The sequence below is a fragment of the Poecilia formosa genome, unplaced genomic scaffold (genome assembly GCF_000485575.1).
Source record: "Poecilia formosa unplaced genomic scaffold, Poecilia_formosa-5.1.2 Scaffold205, whole genome shotgun sequence".
NCBI classification, from domain to species: domain Eukaryota; kingdom Metazoa; phylum Chordata; class Actinopteri; order Cyprinodontiformes; family Poeciliidae; genus Poecilia; species Poecilia formosa.
This window is the reverse complement of record NW_006800144.1, coordinates 955,995-969,867: the sequence shown is the minus strand read 5'-3', so window position 1 is coordinate 969,867 and position 13,873 is coordinate 955,995. Positions and strand designations below refer to the sequence as shown.

General features: G+C 37.8%; 1 protein-coding gene across 4 annotated transcripts in view; it reads left to right on the top strand.

Annotated features, from left to right (window-relative positions):
* The window catches only part of prkcaa (protein kinase C, alpha, a), a 132,473-nt gene that overhangs the window by 78,663 nt on the left and 39,937 nt on the right, over nt 1-13,873 (top strand). For all 4 annotated transcript variants that reach the window (XM_016679225.1, XM_016679224.1, XM_016679223.1 and 1 more), the window contains exons 6-8: nt 12,324-12,480; nt 12,971-13,105; nt 13,542-13,635. In XM_016679225.1, coding sequence (XP_016534711.1) covers nt 12,324-12,480; nt 12,971-13,105; nt 13,542-13,635 — 386 coding nt within the window. The remainder of the gene's footprint in view (nt 1-12,323; nt 12,481-12,970; nt 13,106-13,541; nt 13,636-13,873) is intronic.

Sequence of the window (13,873 nt, the reverse complement as noted above, 5' to 3'; positions counted from 1 at the left end):
CATTAGCAAATAAATTGTAATTCAGTACTTTATGTCTGTGAACATTTAAAGTCAATTCAGCTGCTTTTTGTTTTTTGTTGTTGTTGTTGTTTTTTTATTGGCCGATACTAAACCTCAGATATCTGTATCCATATCGCAAGTTAAAAAAAAAGAAAAAAAGTGGATTGGCGCATTCCTATTTTAAGTTCCTAAATTTTGAGAAAATTGAGACTATTGTAAATTACTCTTTGTCCAGTTTTTAATGTGACATAAAACCTGCATTATTCCACCAAATAAGAAATCTATTAAAATGTGCAAATAGAAAAATACAAAGGATATAATTATCTGGTTTGGTTAAGTTCAAGCTCTTTTATGTGATACTTTGCTGAAACATCTTGAGTTCATTTCAGCATTCAGTTCTACTTAGTTCGCTTTTGTCTTTTTTAAAATACAGACAGCGACTAAAAACAATAAGTGTTTACACCTGGCAGTAAAATGCTAAAAATAAACACGATTGTTGACAGCTCTGTAGATGTTTGACGTTGCATCACACATGCAAACACCGTATCAGATCAAGTTGAACCTGTCTTGCCGCCTGCTGTTCTTGGACACATATTTGACTTCCAAAGCCAGATAACGTGCAGATGCCTCTTGGCAAAAGTGTCCTGAAACCATTTCGACCCAGAGGTGGCTCGCTTGACCTTACTTACAAAGCACCAGGTCATTGTCCGGTCACTCACTCACACACACACACAGGATCCCCCAGAAATACATTTTCCAGAGGGACTTTTTGTTGTTGGTGTTTGTTCCCCGAAGGCTCACAGCTGCTTTGACACTCAGCAGGAATCCTCACGATGTTGTGCAGGTGCAAAATTAGCAGGAGTTCTGGATAGCCATAAGAATCCAAGTAGAGGTTTTTAGAGTTTTGTGTTTATTTAACGGTGTTCTGCCTGAACTAATATGAACAAAATGCAGTTTTTGTTGACAAATTCCACTTCCCTCCTTTAAACAGTGACATTCGTTTGGTTTATAGAGCCAGTCGCTAATATGATCCTTCTGGGTTTCTTGGCTCTTCTCTCTGAACAACATTCTTCTTCTTGTTTTTTTTGCTTTTTTTTGTTGGTTTTTTTGCTCTGTACTTTAAACAGTAATCTGCACAACCACTGATGAAACCAGATTTTTACACACATTGCATAAAAAGACACAACTTCTTTTTTTTTTTAAGCAGATTCAGGTTTTCGTGTTTTAGGTCAGTTCGGTTAATAACCAACACTGGATAATGAGCACGGTGGGTTTTTAAGAGAATTTTTAAAACTTTCATCAAGTTGGTGTAGATGTAATGCAGTATTTGGTAGAACTGCTTTTTAAACTGACACATTGTTCTCATCGTCCCACAAGTTTCTCAAAATAGTTTCCTTGAATTTTGAATCTTCTCTTCTTTTGACTGAACTAACCTGCTCAGGTTCTGATGTCGCCTTGCTTTCTAGCTCAATCAAAATTCCCAGTTTGATTGAGATCAGGACTTTTAATTATTTGACAAGGTCAAAACATTGATGTTGTTGCCCTTAGGCACTTTTCGCGACTAGCTTGGTGGGGAGGTCAGGCTAATTGGTCCAAATGGAAAAGACCCATTTGTGCTCAAATATGAACTTAATGGCTATTAAGAGTAAATGCTTCTATATTTTAACATTATGCTCTCTGCTTGTATCACAATCTGTTTTGTGAGGTCCACTTGCCCCTTCTGCAGCGAAACACCCACATAGCATCAACTCAGTGTGGGTGTTTGACAGTTCGGACGGCCTCAGGCTTACCTCTTTTTACTTCAAATGTAGCATTGTAGTGGTGTTTATGGATAGCCTGAAACTTCAATTTAAACTTAATCAAAATACAGGAAAATCTTTTTCCTGTAAGTCCATTTGAAAACTCCAGTCTGGCTTTTTCATCGTGAAATTGAAGTAATAGCTTCTGCCTTAGTAAGTGGTCATTTAGTCCAAAGGGTACAAAACTTGGTCCCCATGATAAACTAGCTTTATTACCGACTTGTGCTAGCATCTTCACAAGGCTTTTAGTGGTTGGTTCATGGCTCTTATGAGCATTTCTTACAAAACCCAAAGGCAGCAGGCATCAAACTGGTGAACTTGTCGGTAAGAAACGTAGTGCAGTCTTGCACTGAGCTTGTAAAATAGCCTTTATGTTTCCCAGACGGAGTCAGGAGCTTCCAGCTGCTCATTGATAATCAGGAATAAAAAAATTTCTCAAAACTTCACTGATAGATAAGTATACCTCCTTTATCTGTAGCCTTAAACATCTTGCCACCCCACCCACTGTCTGTTCTCGTTCCGCCCTGGACAACCGCCCATGTAGCCAATATCAAAAATCACCAATCTGTTGGTAATTTGGCCGTTTTCTTTCCTTTCTTTGTTTAAAGGCGTAGCATTCTGACAAACAAATCTCATAAATCTTCCATTACTCCGGCATTCACCAAATAGAAATTGTTTGTATACCTTTACATAATGACTTGAAACATGACAGGTTTTAGTCTAAGCAAAACTGAGATAATAAGGAAAACGTCTTGTACAGTGAATGTACAGTACATGTCTGATTTAAGCTGTGTGTCTTTAACCTTATGCACATTTTTCAAGCACAGACCACTGTGTATTCTCCATTTCCAAAACTTCCATGCTTCTTTCACACCTGCGTGTGTGTGTGTGACCACAGACGTGTGACGGCATGTGTGCGTTGGTTAGGCGGCAGGAGGGGAAACCACTATTATCACCTGCATCGTGTTTGCTTTGTGCAAAACCGGCTGATTACTGAGGATCTGCAGCGAGTCGTATTCCTGATGTGAGCTCATGCATGCTGTCCCGTTCGTGTTCATTGGTCTTGTGTTTTTGTGGGTAGGTGTTTGTGTGTAGAACTGCTGTCCCAGCCTGCGGCCCACTCAGGCCAGATTGCATTTCAGATTTCATTAGCTGCTGTGGACGTCTTGCAGACAGGCCTGCCAACAGAATTGTGTTACATGAAGATGCAGAGTGGCAAGAAAGTGTAGCGGATGACATGGAGAGAGGAAACTTTACATCATGGACCGTTTTTGCAACACAAGTGTAATCCGTTTGTTAGGGGTGTACCTGCCAAACAGGGAGTTTGTACACCATTAGAAAGTCTCAAATTCATGTATCTGACAGAAAAGCCTTAAAATTTCTTAAATGCGGTTCAAAAATTCAAGCCGGCCATACATACGTTAAACACAGGTCTTAAATTTTGTTGTGGCAGAACCATTACATTTTTTTTCTCAAGACTTTTCTGTCATTCTAAAGTTTGAGTCACCTGCACTCATCTTTATTCATTCTGTGACTCATGGCGGTCGAGGCTAACGCTAATTAGCTACACCTTTAGTAGCTAGCTAGCTTTTTTACATCCATCATCACTAAGTGCAGATTTATGGCCAGTTGATCATCTTTGAGCCTGTGTCTTAAATTGAATCCATAATGGTCTTAGAAAGGTTTTTAATTTGAGTTGGTGAAACCTTAAGAATCTCTGATATAGTTGTCAAAAAATCATGGGGTTAAAAATACTCATAATGGACAATAAATAATGACAGAACATTTTAGTGGGTGTCTACTAAACAACAGCATAAAAGTGACAGTGTCTTGCAAAAAGTCTTCAAACTGCTTTAACTTTTCACTTGTTGTCACACCACAAACCTCACTGTAACTCATGGCGATTTTAGGATTGCATAATTTATTTTTTTATCCCAAAAATCTGAGACGTATTTCTATTTACTCCTATACTCTAATACCCCCAAAGAAAATAACAAAATCCCTAGGTTTTAGTAGCACAAAACAGGAAAACATTTCACTCAAAACCAAATCCCCTCTCATTAAATTAAAAGATTAACAGGTCAGCTGAGCCAAAAAAAAAAAAAAAAACTCTTTCAAATACCAATGGAAATTTAATTTGGCTTCAAATAGCAGTTTGCATCCTGTTTGACTGACCTGAAATTGGTTCAAATGAGAGTTAATAGAAAAATAAACCCTGAAAATAGTTTCCTTTTGATCAAGGTGGTTAGCAGCTAATGTTATTTTATGTACAAAGTTGTATTTCTGAAATTAATTTTATTGAAACAAACTCGGAAGCAAGTACAAGCATTTACTGCAAAAACCATTCCTCCCGTTTTTAATTAACATTATTATTTTTGTTCGAGTTTCCCCAGAATCCGTATTTTTGTGTGAACATTTTTCCTGACTTGATGGCAGATATGAAATGTGGGGCCTTTTGACACCGTGAAACAAAACGAAGAGGACGTGAAACCAGAAAACACACATTCAGTGACCGTCTCCAAGTCATCAGCTGGCCAGAGCCAAAATGTCTAGCAGGAAGTGACACGGATGCCAGGGGAAGCAGCTGGTCCTTAAAACCCCGTATATGAACTCCAGGCCAGACAATCAGACTTTTTGGCTGCAGACACTCAAATAGCTAAATTAAATAATGACTCACCCAGAAAATAAAAAAAAAGAGAGAGAGAGAAATTAGTCTACAGAATCCAAAAGAAGCATAAGTTGTAAGACTCTGTTATTGTTTGGGGTGGAGAGAAATGGAATTAGGGAGGAACTCGGCAAAACAAAATGATTTTTTTTTTTTTTGCTACAGGATAGACATGACTAAGCTTGTTTCCCGCTGTTTATATTGTATTGCTACACAGATCTCTCCTTTGTTTGGTGGAGCTGAGAGAGCCACCCTCGTATTTGTTTCAGCAACACTGTTGTTCATTTATTCGCAGCCAATATCCCAGGGAGGGATATTCACTTGGAAGAGAGCATTTTTCCCCCCCTTAGTTTCTCATTTATTCTCCACACTGGGGGAATATATGAGGACAGAAACCTCCGGGAGCCGCTTGCTACTTTTGGGTTTTGTGAGAGAAACTGGTAATAAATACATAAATATATTTTGCTCCCTTTGTTGATTTGCAGAGTTTTGCAGGGGGGAAAAGAAAACCCTGAATTTATAAGCCACCTTATTTTAAATAATTTATCTAATCCAGTGTATGGAGTTGGATTAAGGACCCAGATGATACAGTTGAAGTCTGGAAGCAGCTTTTTTCCATTTGTGTGAGAGAGCAGTAGGCATTACACAGCTCCGCATCGCACTGCAAAAACACAAAATCTTATTTTTGATGCGATGTTTTTAGTATAAATATCTTAGCACACTTGAAATAGGACAAAACTAACTTGCAAATAACTTTTCAACAAGAAATAGCAGCTTGTTTTAAGTAAATAACTCCTTAATATTGATGAACAAAGAGCTCATTCCACCGGCAGATTATTTCACTTGTAACATGGGAAAAATGTCCTGTTATAAGTGAAATAATCTGCCAATGCAACTAGCTCTTCGGTCATCAATATTAAGGAATTATTTACTTAAAATAAGGTCTTACTTCATGCTGATATGTTGGTTTTGTCTTTTTTCAAGTGTACTAGACCAGAAAATACATGGTTAGCATGTTAAGTAGTGCGTGTAGATCCTTATGGAAGATTTTGAGATTTCTTAATCCATTGTGTCCCATGATGGACAGAGTTACATTTACTTGAGCAACGTTTTGGGAAAAAGATACTCTTAGGAGTATTTTTACTACATTGTAGTTTTTACTTTTACCCGAGTAACTTTATTAAAAAGTATCGCTACTCTTACTTGAGTAAAATTTAGTTTTTGTTGACGTTTCATAAGATTTACATGTAAAGAAATTGATTTGGAAAAAAGTTTTTATTTTGCCTGATTTTGTTATTTTGTACTTATTTTCTTCATATAAAATATTTTAATTTTGTTCTCTAAAACACTTACATTTTATATTTTGATTGACGCGTTGATGTGTTACTCAGTTTTTGAGTATCCTAGTTTTCAGTCAAACAATAAGTCTTTTTTTAAATATTCAGATAAACTTATTTCTTTTTGTAAAGAAAACAACTTCTGCCTCAGACTCTAGGAAATACAATATCTAGTGTACATCAGTCCTTACAATCAAATTGGTAAATCAACTATAATGCTGCAACCCTAATAAAATAAAAACTGAGATTTAGGTGTCGAGTTACCGTCTCTGTCCAAATATAATTTTTTTCAGATTGCATCAAAGCTCCTCGCTGGCATTTCAGCAGAGCCTGCCACTTTCCAAAATGATGATCGCCGTCCAGCGTCCTGCATGCCTGCGCTAACTCGGCAGCCCGGCTTTGCAGTAATTTCCATTTCTTTGTAGTGTCTGATTCAATTTGCACAGAATCCAACAGTCTCTTTGGCCAAGAGAAAAATTCACTTAAAAATTCCAGTTATTAGATTTTTCTCCAATGAGTCAGAGTTACAATGACGCAGCTGATGGCACTCGAGATGGAACTGGAGCCAGAATCTTTCCAGCTCATAACTTTTTAGCTCCTGCATTTAGCGTGCGTTTGGCAGCGCGACCGGGAGGTTTCAGCGAGTCGGTGATGGGTTGCCGAGAAGATATTTTTAGCAGCACATGAGCAGTAAAAAATGAGTCCAGTTATTATTTACTGCATGCTTTCTTATACATTGTTACTCATCTACTTGTAGTCAGATGAAGGAAGGACGGTAGCTTCTTTTTCAATCCAAGTTGATGTATTTTATAGAGAAATGAGAGCTGAATTTTGGTGGCAGTTTTTTTTTTTTTTCTCTGTGTGACAAAAATTTCTACATGTCTGGAAGAAGAAGTAGAGTTACTAAACAGAACCATGCCTGGCTAAAATCTCCCAAAGCCTTCTGGTAGGACGTGTTGTGGTTGGTCACAATGCCAAACTGTATTTTTGACACAAAAACGACACCAAACACTGAACTCACAGGGAAACACGGCGGTGGCGTCACCATGATGTGGGGTAAATCTGTTTAGGTAGAAATTCAGGTTTTTGGGGGGATTTTTTTAGATGAAAATACGAAGTTATAAATATTAGTTAATTTTTGTTCTAACACCTCCAAGTTTCTTCTACTTAGCAAAAGATGAGAACAGATGAAATTCTTCAGTGTCACTCTGACTCGATGGCTTCATTCAACAAAGCGTTGTGGACGTTTCTCAAATTCTGATAGATTTGGAAAATATTTGTCTCTTAACAGACCCGATGTTGAAATTGAATCAAAATCTGTTTTCAGAAGCTAATAGTACAAAGACCTGCATGTTTATGAGTCCCAGTTATTTCAGCCTCGTTTAAAAGCCAAAGTGAATCAGTTAATCAATTAGTAACATGATGGATAGAAATAAGCTCAATGATTTATAATTAGGTGATTGATGTGTTTTAAATATTATTTACAAAGACTTAATAATTCATTTCATTTATGGTTCTGGTTGTGTGTGGTTTTTATTCACACTGTATTTTATTTTTATTTTTATTTTTTAATCTTCCTCTTCCCAGTGTTAAATGTTCTTTAAAAATTAAAGTTTATTGGTCTTTGAGAGGGTAAACTTGCATTATTATGCGATTATCATTTTATAACTTGAAAATGGCCTCAAAACAACAATATTATCATTTATGGCAATAATTTTTGTGACAATTTCACGTCCAACAAAGTTTATCGTGATAAGCCAACTTGTTTGTTTTTCTCACAGCAGATTGTTTTCGTTTTTTCATTTGAACTTTACATGATAAATATCACTTTATATATCGAAGATAGCTTGAAGTTATTTATTACAATCTTTAAAAACCTGGTATTTTTCCACTTTTAAATTCTATTGTTTGCTGACATTTTACGAGGCAGCGTCGTCCGAGAGCAAGACTTTTTTTTTTTTTGTCTCTGCATAAGCGTTTCCACTGCGTAAATAAAGCCTTTTTACAAGAATACGTCGGTCCGCAGGGACGTTTTTATTATCGGAGCATGCTAGAACTTTCCCAAAAGCTTCAGAGATTCGTTTTCGCGCGTTTTAACTTTTAAGACGATGTGTCGAAACATTTTCATTTGAGAAATGATCCGTGGAGCGCAGTGGGACACGGTGGGCCAAACGTTTCATCCCCCCACCATCACACTAACAGATAAATACACACACAGGCGACGTTCCTGTTCACAGCGTCCCCACGGAGTTCAGGGGAACAGCTGAACTTTGTTGCTGAGGGATTTCTGCTGCCAGACTCCCAGAAGTCGTGTTGTTGGTATTCCCACTGTGTTTTCCTGCCTCAGCTCCCTCCTCTCAGCTTTTGCCCTCTGCCTTCAACACATGAACCCACCTTTCATCTCTCCAGTGCTTTCCGGTCCTTCTATTTGTCTATTTCTTTTTGCTTTGTGTCTCATAACAGCAGCTGACGCGTATTTTGATTTTTTTATAACATTTTTTCCAGTGTGAACTTGAGCAGCTCGTTCTTTTCAACGGGAACGACGTCTTGACAAAGGATGAAATAATAGTGGAATTATAGATCTCAGAGAGCAGATTGGATTTTATGCAGTGTCAGCAGTTATGACAAGTCTTAAAGCTTTTTTCTTTTTTTGACTAATTGGTTAAAGAGGGTCAGCGTCTTGAAAACAGCACAAATGCTCATTTTCCCCTGTGAAGCACAATGGGTTGAAAAGAGTGTTTCTTCCATCCTCACATTGTTACACAAATGCACTTTGTTTGATTTCTCCCGGAAAGTCAATGCTCTGTGCCCTCTGAGCTGAATTAGATAGTCTGGGATGCCCCCTACTGGTGACAAATGGAAACACAACAACCACCAATTGTGTTTCCTGTGAGCAAGTAAAGCCCCAGATGTTGCAAGACAGTTAAAATATGGCAGATAATTTATATATTCAGTCTGTAGAGGCATCAAAAAATTTCAGTATCACTTCATTGTCTTTCACACAACAAAAAATTATTTCAATGCAATTTCTCATGTGGTTTCCTTTATATTGATTACTGTGTTTGTTTGTTTTTGTTGTCTTTTTTTAGACACTATTTTGGCCCTTAAATCTGAACTGTGTCCACAGCCAAAATATGCTTGGTTTAATTTTTCTGTCTCAGTTCCTCATAACAGCCGTCTGAACAATGTCCTTTTTATTTCTAAATATCATACGGGGGCGGGGGCTTTTGCATATTTGTAGCTGGAATCTGAAGTATGCAAAAATGACATAATATTTTGGGATTAAGAGCTACTGAAGCTATCAATTTGCATGTGCAAAAAAAAATATAATAATCATTCAAACCTGTTATGTGTAGAGCAGAGAGAACATGAGAAAAGTCCTGTTGGAAATCAAGAAATGAGTTCTTATCTAGCAGAAACTCATTCTTGCTCAGCAAATGCCAGTATGCAGTTTATGGCAGCTTAATTCACTTTCATCTCTGAAGATGAGAAAGTAAGTAAGTAAAAAAAAAACAACAACATAGAATTAAAAAGAAAACCCAAATCTGACGAGGATGTAGCCAAAACAGCAGCAGTGAATGGAAGCAGCTGAAAGTTTCACTTTTCTCCATGCAGGCAGGTTGGGTTTTACTCATGAGTTTTCAACGTGATGTCAAACAATTACCAGTTTGTCACTGTTGGTTTTGGCCCAAAAACTAAGTCTAACATAAAGTGACACATATTAGTTAAACTAAACCCTGTTTGGCTCAGACACTCAGAAAAAAAGAAAGTTGCTGTTAATATTCTGCTGTTCAGTATAATATTCAGTATTGTTGTCATCATCCATATATACCATGACCTCCAAAGGCTCTTCATTGTGTCTGAACCATGTGTTCTGATTTAATTTGAGAAAGTAGGCCAGTCGACTCAATGGCTTTTATTTATGATTATATTTTCAGTTTTGCTGCTTTTGGTTTACCAGTTCAAATGAAATAAAATGCAATTATCTGAGACGGAAGCCGCAAAACTCTTGATTTCCAGGAAATCGGCCGGTTCTTTTGTTTTTCTCTGAAGTGCCTCGTGATGGGAGGTCACTGCTCAGCCGCAGCGAAACCTCTCTAAACCGGCAGCCGTCTGCTTTCTGAAAAGTGCGGAGGAATCGCTCAATATCTTCCTCCACCTCGAGCTGCTCCTCTAAACCTCTTACATCTGCCGTGTAATCCAAACACGCTCTGCTGCAACGTTCTCCAGCGCTCCTCTAACATCTTGCTGTATTTGTTCAGCACTCAGATTCTCCACCACAAGGTCCAGAGGACAAAAACAAACTGCAGAAGGCCACATATTCTTGTTCTTTTTCCAAAGAGCCATTTTATTCTATTACCACAACTGAACAGGCTGAAGTAAAGCAAAGAATAAAACACTTTTATAATATTTCCCCTGATTAGAAGCTTATCGAATTTGTTTTTCAGGTTTCTGATGGTTCTCAGTGGCATTGGTACTGATGTTTCTGCTGCTGTTTATTTGTCTTAATTCAAATATTAAATTATAGCATTCAGACTATTTTAAATGCTCCCTGTCTTTGACAGTCGTCACTGTTTAGGCCTCCATGCACTGCAAAAAATAACAAACTCAATAATTTTTATCTAGTTTACTGCAAATATTACACTTGAAATAAGATAAAACTAACAAGCAACTTTTCAGCAATGTATAGGTGCATGTGTTAAGTCTATAATTCCTTAACGTTCCAGTATGTAACCTATAAAGCAAATGTTTTTTTACATATTTGTTAAAACCGTCAATGTAATATGAGACAGTGTATGAAAAGATTAATCTCCTCTTACTGCTCGCTGAACTTCTGAAGAAATGCAACACCCACTACCAAAAACAACCAATCAGAGCCAGGAGGAGGGTCTTAGCGCTGTAAATCATGTTCATGTGCACTTTGCTAAATGTGCTAATGGCGGAGAAACGAGACACAGAAAAACTGTTTATCCTCTGTCATCGATGGCCATGCTAACTAGCCTTAGCATTCGCAGCAGGCTTTGGCGAGAAGCTGTAGCGTAGGGGGAACGGTGCACACACCGTCATGATTGACAGCGCTAAGACCCTCCTCCTGGCTCTGATTGGTTGTAACTGGAAGCACTCGGAGAAGACGGAGAAGCTGAATTTTTTTCACATATCTGTCTCATACCATTTTGTCACAACATAGTAAGAGTTTCAACAAATATGTAAAAACATATTTTTTGTAAAAGCTACATATTACAGCTTTAATACTGATAACAGATTATTTCACTTATAACAATGAAAAAATGTCTCGTTATAAGTGAACTAGTACTTTTTGTGTTATTGACTCTGTTAGCTCCTATATCTATTTAAACAGTTACTTGTAAGTTTAGTTAGCTTAGTCTTATTTCAAGTGTGCTAAGATATTTGTACTAGAAACTAGACCAAAAATACTTGGTATGTAATGTAATACCAAGTATTATATGTATGTAAATACCAAGTATTATATGTATGTAATATAATACCAAGTATTATATGCATGTAACGTAATACCATTGGGTCCCTTTATGTCTCAGTAACAGGACATAAAGTCTCAGGGGTTCGCAGTTGAACCAAGCAGCCATGCATTCATGTTGCTTCTGCAGGGAATTTCAGTCCAGTGTGTGTCGATAAACACAGCGTGTGTGTGTGTGTGTGTGTGTGTGTGTTTCTGCGTGTATACGTACACCTGACTGCATGCAGATATATGTGTGTGCTGTAGTGTAATGCATGTCTGGCGGTGCTCCAAATCTCAGCGCTAATGGAGCGCTAATGTCCCCAGTGTGCCCTTGTTTACTTAATAACTACATATGGGAGGACAAGACGAGAGCCTTCGCCTACTTAAGCATGACACAGCTTGCATGTGTGACTCACTGTTCCCATAATGCCTCCCTGCATTCAGTCCCTTTATGTCTCAGAAGCAGGAATAATCCTCATAGGCTCCAGCTTGTCGATTGATCCAGAATCTATCGATTTCATTTTGCAGATGTTCACCTGTTGATTAAAATTCAGGTTTTTTTTTTTTTTAATGTTTTCCTGACATGGCCAACCTGTGGTCTCTAGCTAAACATTAAACAGGACGTCTGTGTGGATAAGAGAGGAAGTGCAAATATAACAAGCCCTTCTTTTTATTAGCATGCTTACTTATGATGAACTCGCTCAGATTACAGCTTTCTGGTCAGAGGTTTACATACACCTAACACGAATGCTATGTTCATTCTACTTTGAAGGATTATTTTCTAGGATGGAATAATTATGTAAAATGTAACTTCAAAACTGCACAGAGTGCTGACTTTTGATCTCAGAAGATCGAAGTCAAAATTTATTCTTTTATTTTTTCTCTCTTTTTTTCCCCCCCAGTGGTTGTCACAAAAAGAAAATACATCTGACATAATATTAGTGGTGTTGTAAATTTTTATATTTGTGTATCCACTGTACGCCGTCTCGTCTTCGTTTTAGCAGCCAGGTTAAACGTTCTTCCTCATTCTTCGTCTCTTTCAGTTGTTGAAGGCAAAAACCTCATTCCCATGGATCCCAACGGCCTCTCCGATCCGTACGTCAAACTCAAGCTCATACCGGATCCTAAAAACGAGACCAAGCAGAAGACCAAAAGAATATACTCCAACCTCAACCCCAGATGGGACGAGACCATAGTTTTGTGAGCGCTGTTTATTTCCCGTTCTCTCTCTGTTCTGTCCTTCATGAAGCCACAAGACGCTGTCTGAAATTTCACTTGTCATTGCCTGAAGTAATCATGGAGTACAGAAGGAATTGGTCATCAAGAGGTTGTAGTTTGTACCCAGGGTTTCCCCTGGAGTATTATAAGCCTGGTGGGCCACCAGGCTTTTCTTGTGCCCCCACCAGGCTTAGCATTGCTTATTTTTTTAAGTTTTTTTTTTTAATGTTTGCATTTTTTAAGACTTTATAGTTTGTGTTCAGGTATTGATCTTCCAATAATGCATAATTATCATGTGGTATTTTCACATTTCCCGTCAACTATAAATATTTTTTAATTAAAAAACACGGCTGGCCGCTGGATGAATGTCTGCCGAGCGCCACAACCACCGGGCTGGGGGAAACTTTGGTACCCCATTTTTTTCCTTTTCTTTTTTGTTTTTACTTGATAATGATCATGATGTGCTTTTCAGCAAGCTGAAGCCTTCGGACAAAGATCGCAGGCTGTCTGTAGAAGTGTGGGACTGGGATCGGACCACCAGGAACGACTTCATGGGATCCCTTTCCTTTGGCGTGTCAGAGCTCATGAAGTCTCCTGTCTGCGGCTGGTAATGCTGATTATCGCTTCTCTAAACCGCAAACAGAAATAGTTGGAAACCTTTAGCCGTAAAACCTACACACCAAGTAAATACTCCGATATTTATTAGATAAAAAAAATAAAATTATGTTTGAAGAAAGTGACTTTTGCTCTACTTAGCCGTTTAATTGTTCTATACAGACATTATTTTAGTATTTGGTGCTTATTTCTGTTATGTAGCCTTAGCTTACTGTTTTGTGTTACAACCACAAATTTAGTTACATTTTATTGGGATTTTATCTCATATATTGTAGAATGTAAATGTATGATCAATTTATCTGCTTTATTATTTACCTATTTACTCAATTTAAGATCATTGGAGGAATAGCTGCTTATTTTTTTTTTCAATCTTCCGATTCTCTCCTTTGTGTTTCCTTCTTCTTTGTTCTTCCTCTGTGTGTCTTTAGGTTCAAGTTATTGTGTCAGGAGGAGGGGGAGTACTACAACGTCCCCATCTCTGTGGAGGATGATGGAAACGACGAATTGAGGAAGAAATTTGAGGTGAGGATCGCTTTAAAACGATCACCCCTCAGTTTTCCTATTAGTTTTTTATGTCACTTAGCGTGTTGATCTTTTTCCAGCTGACGTCTTTGTCCCACTGCACTGAACCGCATTGAAAACCTCCTGGTTCTTCCACTAAATGTTGATTTTGAACTCTTCCTGAGTTAAAACTTTAGTATTGTTGTTGCTAAATGAATTGTTTCCTTTGCATCTTTTTCATTATTTTGACCATTTCTCA